Below are 12,831 nucleotides of genomic sequence, written 5' to 3'. Positions count from 1 at the left end.
TGTTGGCAGTAACAGCTCATGATGACTTGTAATACCCCTTAGCATTTTCAGAAAAGCAGTGTTGAAGTATAGTGTTCTAGGGATCATTCACACAACCCCTTTTTCACAAACAAGACAAAGTGAACTGTTGCAGTATGTTTTATTTTTGTCTTATATGATTATTTTTGTCTTATATGAAGCATTTTTGTCAATGCTTATCTGCACATTTTGAATTCACTGCTTTTTTTTTTTAATTTTTTTTTTTAATGTGTGATTTTTTTTTTTAGCAAAGGAGTGGGCTGTGCAAATACACCTGTACTCAATTCCAGGTTATATCCTTTTTGGATATGTGGTTTTCAGTCCCAAACGTTGACTGCATAGCCTCTGATACTGGTCAAGGTTTTGGGGGGTTTAGTTCAACTGGGAAATACTTGCTCAAGGCAGAAGTACTCTGGACAGGGTGCCAGTCCATTGTTGGGTTCTGGCCATCCCACTCAACATTGCCAATCATGTTTGTGTAGCTGTACGATTTTCCAATAGCATTGCTGAGATCCAGGTTTTATTGTCAGCTGCTGTAGGCTATAACAGGCTGGGCACACTACATTACATAAACCTAGCCTTTGTTGGGAACACATATCAGTGCACCGTTAGTGCTGATCCTATGCCTGGATTAATAGGAGGGTTGTGTCAAGAAGATTGTCCAGTGTAAAAAACATGTCCTATTAAATATATGGATGATGGCAACCCCTAACAGGACCAGCTGAGAGGAATCATTCATTCAGAAAAGGGGAAAAATGCTCAGTATAGTCATGCTGGAACATAGAAAGGCTTTTGCTTGGAGTGTCATATCCTATTCTTGTGCTGTATTTTAATTATCCATCCGAGTTATGCATTGTGGGGTAAATCTGCTTGGCCAGTACATATAAAAGTTAGTGGTTATTCCAGCACACATGCTTTTCTTTTTTATCTTTTGTTAGAAACTACACGGTACAGGTGCAGAAACAGGAACAGGAACCATCTCTCCCAGTGAAGTGAGTATAATGCCTCAGAGAGCTGAATGACCAGTCAGCTTTCACGAGGGCAACCCAGTTTAAAGCAGCATTACTTGAACTCTGCTGCATCTCTCTTTTCACCTGCACTCTGTTTCCACTATACTACTACAGCTATGCTTCTCAGCTACTGGCCATCTCAGCCCTAGCAGTGATTTTTACAGATGTAAAGATTTTTTGCCTTTTTCTTAACATTTAAGTGCATTTCCTCCTAAATGATTTTTAAACTGCAAATGTTTCTGTAGGTGAAGGAAATAATGGAAGATGGTTACTGTCCTCCATTAGTTTCTTTTAGCATTTCAACATTCATATAAAAATTTTTTTACACCTCATTTCTTATCTGATGGGACGATGAAAGCAGGGGCTCTAATTCAATTTCCTCTCAGCACTCTAGAAGTCTCAGCCCACTAATTTGTCATTCTTCATGATCTCTCCTTTTTTCTTAAGTACTCAGCTTTTCTGTGTAGTTCGTTCATGCTGGTCTGCAACATCACCACTCCAGCAGTGATTAATTGAATCTTTTCTCTTCTCTCAGCCACTCTGCTAACCTCTTTCACCCTGTCTAGGTTGCAGACTCCACTGCTTTGTCTCTTCTGCATTGTGGGACAGTCTGTGTCTGAATCTGCATGTGCCTAGAGATTGTCTCAGATCTAAAAGTGGTGCACGTTTCTATTTGAATGCAAATTGATTGAATGGAATAGATGTTACTTTGGTGGCCTTGTTTCATTCTCCTGGATGGGCTTATCCCATACACCATTTCCCTTGCTTCTGTGAATTGTTCTATTGCTCATTTCTTAATTGTTGCCCTGTTGTCTCGTTTGTCTATGTTTGTATGCATGCAAATTTGTGTGTGTGTGTGTTTTCTCACAGAGCTCTCAGTATGTTCAGTGCGTTGCTGGTTGCCTTCAACTGATGCTGAGAGTGAATGAGTACAGGTTCGCCTGGGTTGAGGCTGATGGAGTGAACTGGTAAGTTTAAGTTTTTTATTGCTTAAGTTTAATATTGCACCATTTGTAAAATTTAAATATATTATTTCACCTTTAACAAAACTATAAACTAAAAAATCCTTCAGTGACACATTGGACCTTCTGTTGCTTTACTCTGTTGCCTCACCTGTAAACTGATTAATTAATTAATAATGTCCTTTGGTAAATTTAGAATAATGTTATTAATTCACTTTGTCAGGAATGCAATATTATTTCTATTAGGCTTGTGTAAAATGAATAGCCCTATTTATTTTACATTCAAACGTTAGGTTGTTGCATCTTTTATGGTTGCTATTCTGTGATGTCCCCGTCACATTATTTTATATCAAATTACCTACTGCAAAGATGGCTTAGCAATTAAGTTACTTGTCCATCTTTAGAAACTTTCCACTATAACCAGATGAATTAGTAACTTTTCAGAGTATCATGATTGGGTATAAAAGGAAGACCAGCCAGAGGCAAGCAAATATGGGTTGTGGCTCACCACTTTGGCCCAAATCATGAGAGAATTGTTAAAAAAGATAAAAAAAGATCATTTCTTAATGCAAGATTTTAAATAATTTTGGTATTTTACCATCTAGCTTACATAATATTGCTTTAGGGAGTTTTACAGAATGTGATGAATCTCACTCTTGTAGCCACATAATCTTAGGAGTACTTTGGAAAACTGTTGTCACATACCACAGTCTACTGCTGCATTAGGCAATGCAACTCTGAACTTTATCAGACAAAGACAAATACATCAATTTTATGCAGAAATGTCGCTGAATTCTCTGGGCCCCAAGTTCATCTCAGGTGAACCAGAAAAAGTGGAAACATGGGCTGTGGTTAAATTAGCCTCTTTTTCAGCTTGTTTTTGGAAAAAAAACCTTACTGTGAGGATGAAAAGGACCCTCAACACTGTTTTGAGCGAAAGGTGCAAAAGCCATTATCATTCATTCTCTTTCATTTGTTTTGTTTTTTTAGATAGAGGTGCATTAGTGCCCATAGCATGGCTCACTTGCATATTGATGTGGAGGAGTATATTTGGATTTTGCATATGCTGCAATATTTGCGGGGTGTCTTCATAGACAGATCTGTCTCCTATTCAAAATATATGCTGCATTATGAAGAGGAAAATAAAACAAATTCTAAATTTGTTTATACAGTGGTACCTTGTAACTCCCTTGTAATGTCCCCAAACTCAAAATCTTTGAAACTGTACGCTCTTCATAGAAAAATTTGAAACTTAATGTTTCCCTTAAACTCTTAAAAAAAAAAAAAAAATTAATTAACAATAACCAGCCACTTTGTTCAATGCTTGGCTTGAGCGTTGCAGTAAAACGTCATCAAAGTACGCATATGAGACGAATCTGCATTTGTGTGGAATAACAGTCAAATCCACTCTGAAAGCTCCACATGTATCTGTGTTTAGCTGGATTTTTCTCCTGTTTCACTTTTAAACTTGAGTGTCTAAAACGCTTATCGCTAAAAAGCAGCGCAAAAGCTAGTGTGCTGCTTCTTATGTAAACGCGCCTTTACTGAATGGAATACGGTATTTCAAGATTAAGCATCTTCACGATTAGGAAGCATAAGGAAACAATAAAGAAGTGAAGGGCTAATATATTATATTTGTGTAATTTTCAGTGTAAAAGTGTCAAAAACAACCCCATTATTTTACATAAGCCTAAAATATATGCAGTTCCTCAAGACCATGGAACGCATTAACAGGTTTCCTATACATCCTAATGGGAAAAAATACCTTTAAACTCAATGCCACTCCCAGAACCAATTGATGTTGAGTTTCAAGGTACCACTGTACTTACAAAATACTACTACCACTTTCACTCTTCAGTCCGTAAATTAGCCTCTGATTATCAGTTTCTGCAGTTGATTGGCGGGCATTTGACAAGTACCCCCCACTCTTATCACAAAGCATTATCAGGGGTCTCTGTAGATGAACATGCAGTATGAGAGTGTCATGGGTCTGTTTCTGTTTGTTTGTTTCTTTTTAGCATTACAGCAGTGCTGAGTAACAAGTGTGGCTTTCAGCTTCAGTATCAGATGATTTTCTGCGTATGGCTCCTAGCTTTCAGTCCTCAGCTCTGCGAGCAACTGCGTCGCTACAACGTGGTGCCCGCCCTTTCTGATATCCTGCAGGAATCTGTCAAAGAGAAGGTCACCCGCATCATCCTCGCTGCTTTCAGAGTAAGCACACCTTGGCCACCTGGCACAATGACACACTCTTAATTAAAAAATCATTAAAAACAGGGAAAAAAAAGTTATGCTTTGGTAGGAAAATGTTGGGTGAACAGATGGTGTTGCATTCAAAATTACCACATATGCCATGTTCTTCTCAAGCTTTGATTTTACTGAAGAATAAAAGATGGTCTAGTGGGTCACGGGATTTTAGTGAAGTAAAATACAGTTTACATTTCTTGGATTTCTCTAATAAATATGATATCTTTAAATAATAATTTTAAACAAAAACATTATGCATAACTAAATCCACCCAAGCTATTCACCTTCTAAGAAAATATCAGTGAATATCAGGACTAATGACCTCTCAAGGTAAAGTTTTGAAATCACCTCTTTACTGGTGCAGCTGCAAAGCCGACTGTCTGTTTAGGATGCAGGTGGAATACAAAGAGCATAGTATAATCCTCTCTGCATGTTAAAGCGCTTTGCAGGTGGCTTCACAAGTCTTGAAGTAGGTGTGTGCTACCCCATGGCCCTCCTTGGCCAAGATGGATATTTTGCATGCTGTGAATGCAATATGTGTACAGTTATTGGAAAAACACACTCTCCCTCAGTTTTATATTTTAATCCATCAGGGTCAAAATAACAATTGTGTGAACTGCACTATTACTGTTAAAAACAAACATTCACAACAGATTTAAATGCGTAATAATTCCCCCCCCCACAATTAAAGAACATTTAGAAGCCAGGTGGAAAAAGTAAGTACACCCTTCCTACTTTGCCATCATAAAAAAGTTAATAGCAGCCAAGTGTTACTAATTTAATGCACAAAATGAGTTACTCATCAACAAGTAAAACTACCTCTATAAAAGCCGAACGTTCAGCAATTTGGTGTTCTGGAGCACTAAGGTGTGTGTCTACATCGTACCAAAAAGAAACAACATCAGCCATGACATCAGAAAAGCAGTAGTTGCTGCTCATCAATCTGGGAAAGGTTTTTAAGACCATCTTCAAACAAATGAAGTTTAACATTTTACACTGAGGAGGATTGTTTATAAACCGAGAGTTTCTGAGACAAGTTCCACTTCTTCCAGAAGTGGGCAATTCAGCAAATTCAGTTCATGGTATTTACTGCTCAGAGATACACTATATTGGCAAAAGTATTCGCTCGCCTGCCTTCACACTCATGTGAACTTGAGTGACATCCCATTCTTAATCCATAGGGTTTAATATGATGTCAGCCCACCCTTTGCAACTATAACAGCTTCAACTCTTCTGGGAAATCTTTCCACAAGGTTTAGGAGTGTGTTAATGGGAATTTTTGACAATTTTTCCAGAAGCGCATTTGTGAGGTCACTGATGCTGGACGAGAAGGCCTGGCTCGCAGTCTCCGCTCTAATTCATCCCAAAGGTGTTCTATCGGGTTGAGGTCAGGACTCTGTGCAGGCCAGTCAAGTTCTTCCACTCAAACTGGCTCATCCATGTCTTTATGGACCTTGCTTTGTGCACTGGTGCGCAGTCATGTTGGAACAGGAAGGGGCCATCCCCAAACTGTTCCCACAAAGTTGGGAGCATGAAATTGTCCAAAATCTCTTGGTATGCTGAAGCATTAAGAGTTCCTCTCACTGGAACTAAGGGGCCGAGCCCAACTCCTGAAAAACAACCCCACACCATAATAAGTTGCTGTCGTTCTCAATCGCTTCCACTTTATGATACCACTGACAGTTGACTGTGGAATATTTAGCAGCAAGGAAATTTCACGACTGGACTTGTTGCACAGGTGCCATCCTATCACGGTACCACACTGGAATTCACTGAGCTCCTGAGAGCGACCCATTCTTTCACAAATGTTTGTACAGACAGTCTGCATGCCTAGGTGCTTGGTTTTATACACATGTGACCACGGAAGCGATTGGAACACCTGAATTCAATGATTTGGATGAGTAATATGCATGAATGTGGATGAGTAATAGCAAAGTCAAATTAAAGACCCTTCTAACCCTTCTAATGCCTTGGCAGGATTCTAAATAAGTGATGCCTAAATGAATACCCTCCAACATTATTGACTGCAGTGTGTGCTTGTGTAACGTAAAGGTAGGAGCCTGAATTCTGGGGGTTTGAATCCCAGTTGCAAATTCACAAGACGCATGGTTGTATGTGGACCTAGCATATCAGTGCATCTTTAGTGTCGGTCCCAAGCCCAGATCAATAGGAGGGTTGCATCAGGAAGGGCATTCAGTGTGAAAACTGTGCCTAATAAAGAGTGTAGACCAGGGGTGGGCAATTAAATTTTCCAAGGGGCCACATAAGAAACTGGGACTGTTGTGGAGGGCCGGACCAATAAGGTGAACTTAATTCTGCTCAATATTAATTTTATCTCTTTATAAAAAGCAGTTAATTGTACAGTTCTGATAATCTGTTACTGTTTAGATGTTACAATCAGGAAATGAGAAGTAGGCAGAGTAAAAACATCAACATTATTTCACTAATCAACTAATTTCTCAAAAACAAATGTGAACAAAATGTGCAGGTTTTTAAACTTTACACTATTTTGTTTTGAGTGTAATTACCTCATTTGCTGTTTTTCAGTCCTTTGTTGTTGTTGGATATTCTTTTTAAAATCACAAAGCTGGTCCTGACTGCTTCAGTTCTGGATGTGTAAAACTTTATAAAAAAGTCCTTGTTGCTTTTGCAGTTTAGTTAGCGAAGCTTCAGATGTGACGCTCCGCATTGATCATGTTCTTGTATTTCTCCGTGTTTAGTACCGTAACAGCGATTTGAAGCCTAAATTGTGATCCTTAAACAGCTTTACATCTGATTTCAGTAAATAAATACTTCAGAAGTCCATGTCTTGTTAAAAACTCGACCGTCAATCACACTCAGTTCTGTTCGCCGACACATTACGGTGAAGCTGGACACACTCGTCTCGCACACACGTAAATCGGAACTTACGGAAATTGAAAGAAATAGCGCCCCCGTCAAAAACAATCCTGTTGTATTACATGTATGATGTACATTTATTTACGTCTGATTTTTAATTGTCACGGACCTCATGCGGGCCAGTTGGGGATGTCTCACGTACAATGCCCAGGTCTGGTGTAGACGAATGGTTCTTTGTGGAAAAGCTTAATGGGAGCAGCTGAATAGAATCACTAATTTAGCAATGAACTACACTGCCTGGCCAAAAAAAAGGTCACACACTCTAATATTTCATTGGACCGCCTTTAGCTTTGATTATGGCATGCGTTCGCTGTGGCATCGTTTCCACAAGCTTCTGCAATGTCACAACATTTATTTCTGTCCAGAGTTGCATTAATTTTTCCCCATGGGAAAAATGATGATGGGAGATTTGGACCACTTTGCAAAGTCTTTTCCAGCACATCCCAAAGATTCTTAATGGGGTTCAGGTCTGGACTCTGTGGTGACCAATCTATGTGTGAAAATGATGTCTCATGCTCCCTGAAGCACTCTTTCACAATTTGAGCCCGATGAATCCTGGCATTGTCATCTTGGAATATGCCCGTGCCATCAGGGAAGAAAAAGTCCATTAATGGAATAACCTGGTGGTTCATTATATTCAGGTAGTCAGCTGACCTCATTCTTTGGGCACGAAACATTGCTGAACCTAGACCCGACCAACTGCAGCAACCCCAGATCATAGCACTGCCCCCACAGGCTTGTACGGTAGGCACTAGGCATTATTCGCTTGTTAAGTGTGATGTCACGCGTAATTTCCGGGGCCAAACGAACCTAATCGCAAACGCAAACAACTATGGCTAAACCTGTGAACCTTTATATATATATATATATACAGTGTATCACAAAAGTGAGTACACCCCTCACATTTCTGCAGATATTTAAGTATATCTTTTCATGGGACAACACTGACAAAATGACACTTTGACACAATGAAAAGTAGTCTGTGTGCAGCTTATATAACAGTGTAAATTTATTCTTCCCTCAAAATAACTCAATATACAGCCATTAATGTCTAAACCACCGGCAACAAAAGTGAGTACACCCCTTAGTGAAAGTTCCTGAAGTGTCAATATTTTGGGTGGCCACCATTATTTCCCAGAACTGCCTTAACTCTCCTGGGCATGGAGTTTACCAGAGCTTCACAGGTTGCCACTGGAATGCTTTTCCACTCCTCCATGACGACATCACGGAGCTGGCAGATATTCGAGACTTTGCGCTCCTCCACCTTCCGCTTGAGGATGCCCCAAAGATGTTCTATTGGGTTTAGGTCTGGAGACATGCTTGGCCAGTCCATCACCTTTACCCTCAGCCTCTTCAATAAAGCAGTGGTCGTCTTAGAGGTGTGTTTGGGGTCATTATCATGCTGGAACACTGCCCTGCGACCCAGTATCCGGAGGGAGGGGATCATGCTCTGCTTCAGTATTTCACAGTACATATTGGACAGTTCATGTGTCCCTCAATGAAATGTAACTCCCCAACACCTGCTGCACTCATGCAGCCCCAGACCATGGCATTCCCACCACCATGCTTGACTGTAGGCATGACACACTTATCTTTGTACTCCTCACCTGATTGCCGCCACACATGCTTGAGACCATCTGAACCAAACAAATTAATCTTGGTCTCATCAGACCATAGGACATGGTTCCAGTAATCCATGTCCTTTGTTGACATGTCTTCAGCAAACTGTTTGCGGGCTTTCTTGTGTAGAGACTTCAGAAGAGGCTTCCTTCTGGGGTGACAGCCATGCAGACCAATTTGATGTAGTGTGCGGCGTATGGTCTGAGCACTGACAGGCTGACCCCCCACCTTTTCAATCTCTGCAGCAATGCTGACAGCACTCCTGCGCCTATCTTTCAAAGACAGCAGTTGGATGTGACGCTGAGCACGTGCACTCAGCTTCTTTGGACGACCAACGCGAGGTCTGTTCTGAGTGGACTGCTCTTTTAAAACGCTGGATGATCTTGGCCACTGTGCTGCAGCTCAGTTTCAGGGTGTTGGCAATCTTCTTGTAGCCTTGGCCATCTTCATGTAGCGCCACAATTCGTCTTTTAAGATCCTCAGAGAGTTCTTTGCCATGAGGTGCCATGTTGGAACTTTCAGTGACCAGTATGAGAGAGTGTGAGAGCTGTACTACTAAATTGAACACACCTGCTCCCTATGCACACCTGAGACCTAGTAACACTAACGAGTCACATGACATTTTGGAGGGAAAATGACAAGCAGTGCTCAATTTGGACATTTAGGGGTGTAGTCTCTTAGGGGTGTACTCACTTTTGTTGCTGGTGGTTTAGACATTAATGGCTGTATATTGAGTTATTTTGAGGGAAGAATGAATTTACACTGTTATATAAGCTGCACACAGACTACTTTTCATTGTGTCAAAGTGTCATTTTGTCAGTGTTGTCCCATGAAAAGATATACTTAAATATCTGCAGAAATGTGAGGGGTGTACTCACTTTTGTGATACACTGTATATATATTGTAAAAGCCATATTGCACTAATTGTAATGTTCTATGTTTATTGTCATAAATATTTTCTATTTGGTTAAAGAATACTTATTTGAGGTGGAGACTTGGTATTTCAACTACTGATTATTTTTCCTGGTAATCAGTGTATGCTGTTATTCATTAATCCTCTTCGGTTAGTCTGCGGGGGGAAGAATTATACTGACTCTATATACAGAAAATATTTATGAAATATACGGAAAGAAAGAGGACGTGGAGCAACAGATTTATGATCGAAGTTTTGTTTGTTATACGCCAATTGCGAACATAGTGAGTTTTTATTTTGTTTTTATAAGAAACTTGGATTAATGGATAAGTCAATGTAAGAAGAAAGTTAAAATAAATTCTGTTTGTGGAAAACTTAAGGAACTCTGTGTTGCTGTCGTAAATATATATATATATACAGTATATTAGAAACATACATTAAGATACAAATAAGACAAGATGTACAGTACACTAGTGCACTTCAGGTAATCAGAATATCATGAAAAGTTCATGTCATTATTTCATTTCATGTCACCTCATCAAGAGGTGTAAGCGGTCATAGTTTTTATTCATTACATGAAAACTGACGTTTCTAACTCTGGTTTTACTTTTAATCAGTATAGCTTATAGCTTATATAGTAAAAAATCCAGAATCTCACATTATTATATGAAATAAAAAAAAAAGCTTGAAACACGTGTAATGAATATACAATGAGGGTTTACCTTTTTACATTGAATTATGAACAAAAATATTACTTCATGATATCTAATCTCAAGGAAAGCGGTAAAAAGGCAATTGGGTAGTTTTTTTTTCGACTCGGACCTGTTGAAGCAGTACGGGTCACAGCACTGTGGCATATTGAAAATACGAGGGACTCAGCCAACTTGGACCCGGATGTGACGATCATAAGGTCGACACGTCACCACTTAACAAGCGGATAAGTGCATCACTTCAGCCGCCTCTCTTCTTACCCTGATGCGCCCATCACTCTGGAACAGGGTAAATCTGGACTCATCAGACCACATGACCTTCTTCCATTGCTCCAGAGTCCAATCTTTATGCTCCTTAGCAAATTGAAGCCTTTTTTGCCAGTTAGCCTCACTGACAAGTGGTTTTCTTAAGGCTACACAGCTGTTTAGTCCCAATCCCTTGAGTTCCTTTCGCATTGTGCTTGTGGAAATGCTCTTACTTTCACTATTAAACATATCCCTGAGTTCTACTGTAGTTTTTCTACCATTTGATTTCACCAAACGTTTAAGTGATCGCCGATCACGATCATTCAAGATTTTTTTCCGACCACATTCCTTCCTCGAAGATGATGTTCCCCCACTGTCCTTCCACTTTTTAATAATGCGTTGGACAGTTCTTAACCCGATTTTAGTAGTTTCAGCAATCTCCTTAGATGTTTTCTCTACTTGATGCATGCCAATAATTTGACCCTTCTGAAACATCTTTTCCACGACCACAGGATGTGTCTTTCCACAGGGTTGTTTAACAAATGAGAAGCTACTCACTGCATCAGTTAGGGTTAAATAACTTGTTTCCAGCTGAAACATAATCACCCATGCAGTAATTATCCAATGGGAGGCTATTACCTATTTGCTTAGTTAAATCCAGGTCGTGACCTTTTTTTTGGCCAGGCAGTGTATAAGCAGTTAAAAAAAACACGGGCCAAAATGATTTGAGAGACTGCTGAACTCAGAAAGTGTTTACTTTAAGTTACTGTTGCCAAAAGAGGTTCTACATGTTATTAAATTATAGTGTACTTATATTTTGACAACCACTTGGTTTACTTTAGAAAATTTTTTTACTTTTTTGTTATCCTCACCTAATGTTAATTGTTTTTCTATACTTATAATTATTTTTTACAAATGTTGGAAGGGACCACGTAATTGTTATTTAAGCCCTGATCTAGAAAAATTGCTTACTTTTTTCTCTTATGACTGTAATTAATCAATACAAAAAGAAAACATAAATGACACGACACAGTGTCATAGTGTCCTTTTAACCTAGGGCCACTAATATGCTTTTAGAAGTGCACTGACACATTCGAAGTTTGTAAGTAATAAGTTTTTGGGTTTAGTATGATGGCTGGAACAGCATTTGGAAGATGCTTGTTTACATTGTGAGTTCTGGGCTATTTTTTCCCCGAATGTTGTTTTGTTTCACTTCAGTTTGTGGGGACCGGCATTAGCACTTTAGCTCATCATTCAGACATGCACTCAAAAGATTTTCTGTTCCCTGAGCTCATTATGAAATTACAGAATACTCCATTATTTCCTTTATTTAGAATACAGAATACTGATAGTGCTCCTTTGAAACATTTCCTGTCTGCCAGCTCGACTGTTTCACTGTTAATGGCAGTGAAAATTCTGAGGTGAACGGTTGCACGCAGCACGCAGTTTTTATTACACTTGTATTACCATATAGGCTTCCAAAAATCAGATTTTTCTCTTGGTAGAGGCTCATCTATTATAACACAAAATATTTGCCCCCTTTTTCATTTCTTTTATTTTTGCATATTTGGCAGACTTATGTGTTTAAGATAATCAAATTCCTTATAAAACTAACACAAGTAAACACAAAATTAAAAAAACTTTTTTAAATGATGATTTAATTTACTGAAGGAAAACTGTACTGTAGTTACTAAATCATTTAACCAAATTCACTTGACAATCGGGTTCATTTTCACAAGGGTGACACGGTGGCTAAGTGGGTAGCACTGTCTCCTCACAGCAAGAAGGTCCTGGGTTCGATCCCCAGGTGTGGCGGTCTGAGTCCTTTCTGTGTGGAGTTTGCATGTTCTTCCCGTGTCTGCGTGGGTTTCCTCCGGGTGCTCCAGTTTCCACTTTCAGTCCAAAGACGTGCAAGTGAGGTGAACTGGAGATACAAAATTGTCCATGACTGTGAAACTTGTGAACTGATGAACCTTGTGTAATGAGTAACTACCGTTCCTGTCATGAATGTAACCAAATTGTAAAACATGACGTTAAATCCTAATAAATAAATCGTCAGAAAATCCTGAAGGTGAATGTTTTCCCATCAGTTTGTGATCTAAAGTTTAATTGCAGTTGGGTTATGTAGCACTAAAGCTGCAGAAGATTTTTGAGTCCATTTTCTGACTTTAGTTCCATTAAGATGCCTTGGCAAGACCTTAAATATGCAG

The 12,831-nt window shown here is 39.3% G+C and overlaps 1 protein-coding gene across 3 annotated transcripts in view; it reads left to right on the top strand.

Moving 5' to 3' along the window:
• atp6v1h (ATPase H+ transporting V1 subunit H) overlaps window positions 1-12,831 on the top strand; it is a 71,893-nt gene that overhangs the window by 23,243 nt on the left and 35,819 nt on the right. For 2 of the 3 annotated variants that reach the window (XM_062993082.1, XM_062993083.1), the window contains exons 7-9: window positions 957-1,010; window positions 1,899-1,996; window positions 4,009-4,201. In XM_062993082.1, coding sequence (XP_062849152.1) covers window positions 957-1,010; window positions 1,899-1,996; window positions 4,009-4,201 — 345 coding nt within the window. The remainder of the gene's footprint in view (window positions 1-956; window positions 1,011-1,898; window positions 1,997-4,008; window positions 4,202-12,831) is intronic. The other variant, XM_062993085.1, reaches the window with a different exon arrangement.

Source organism: Trichomycterus rosablanca, chromosome 4, assembly GCF_030014385.1.
Source record: "Trichomycterus rosablanca isolate fTriRos1 chromosome 4, fTriRos1.hap1, whole genome shotgun sequence".
NCBI lineage: Eukaryota > Metazoa > Chordata > Actinopteri > Siluriformes > Trichomycteridae > Trichomycterus > Trichomycterus rosablanca.
Note: the sequence above shows the minus strand (reverse complement) of the source record. Positions and strands in the feature narration are given on the sequence as shown.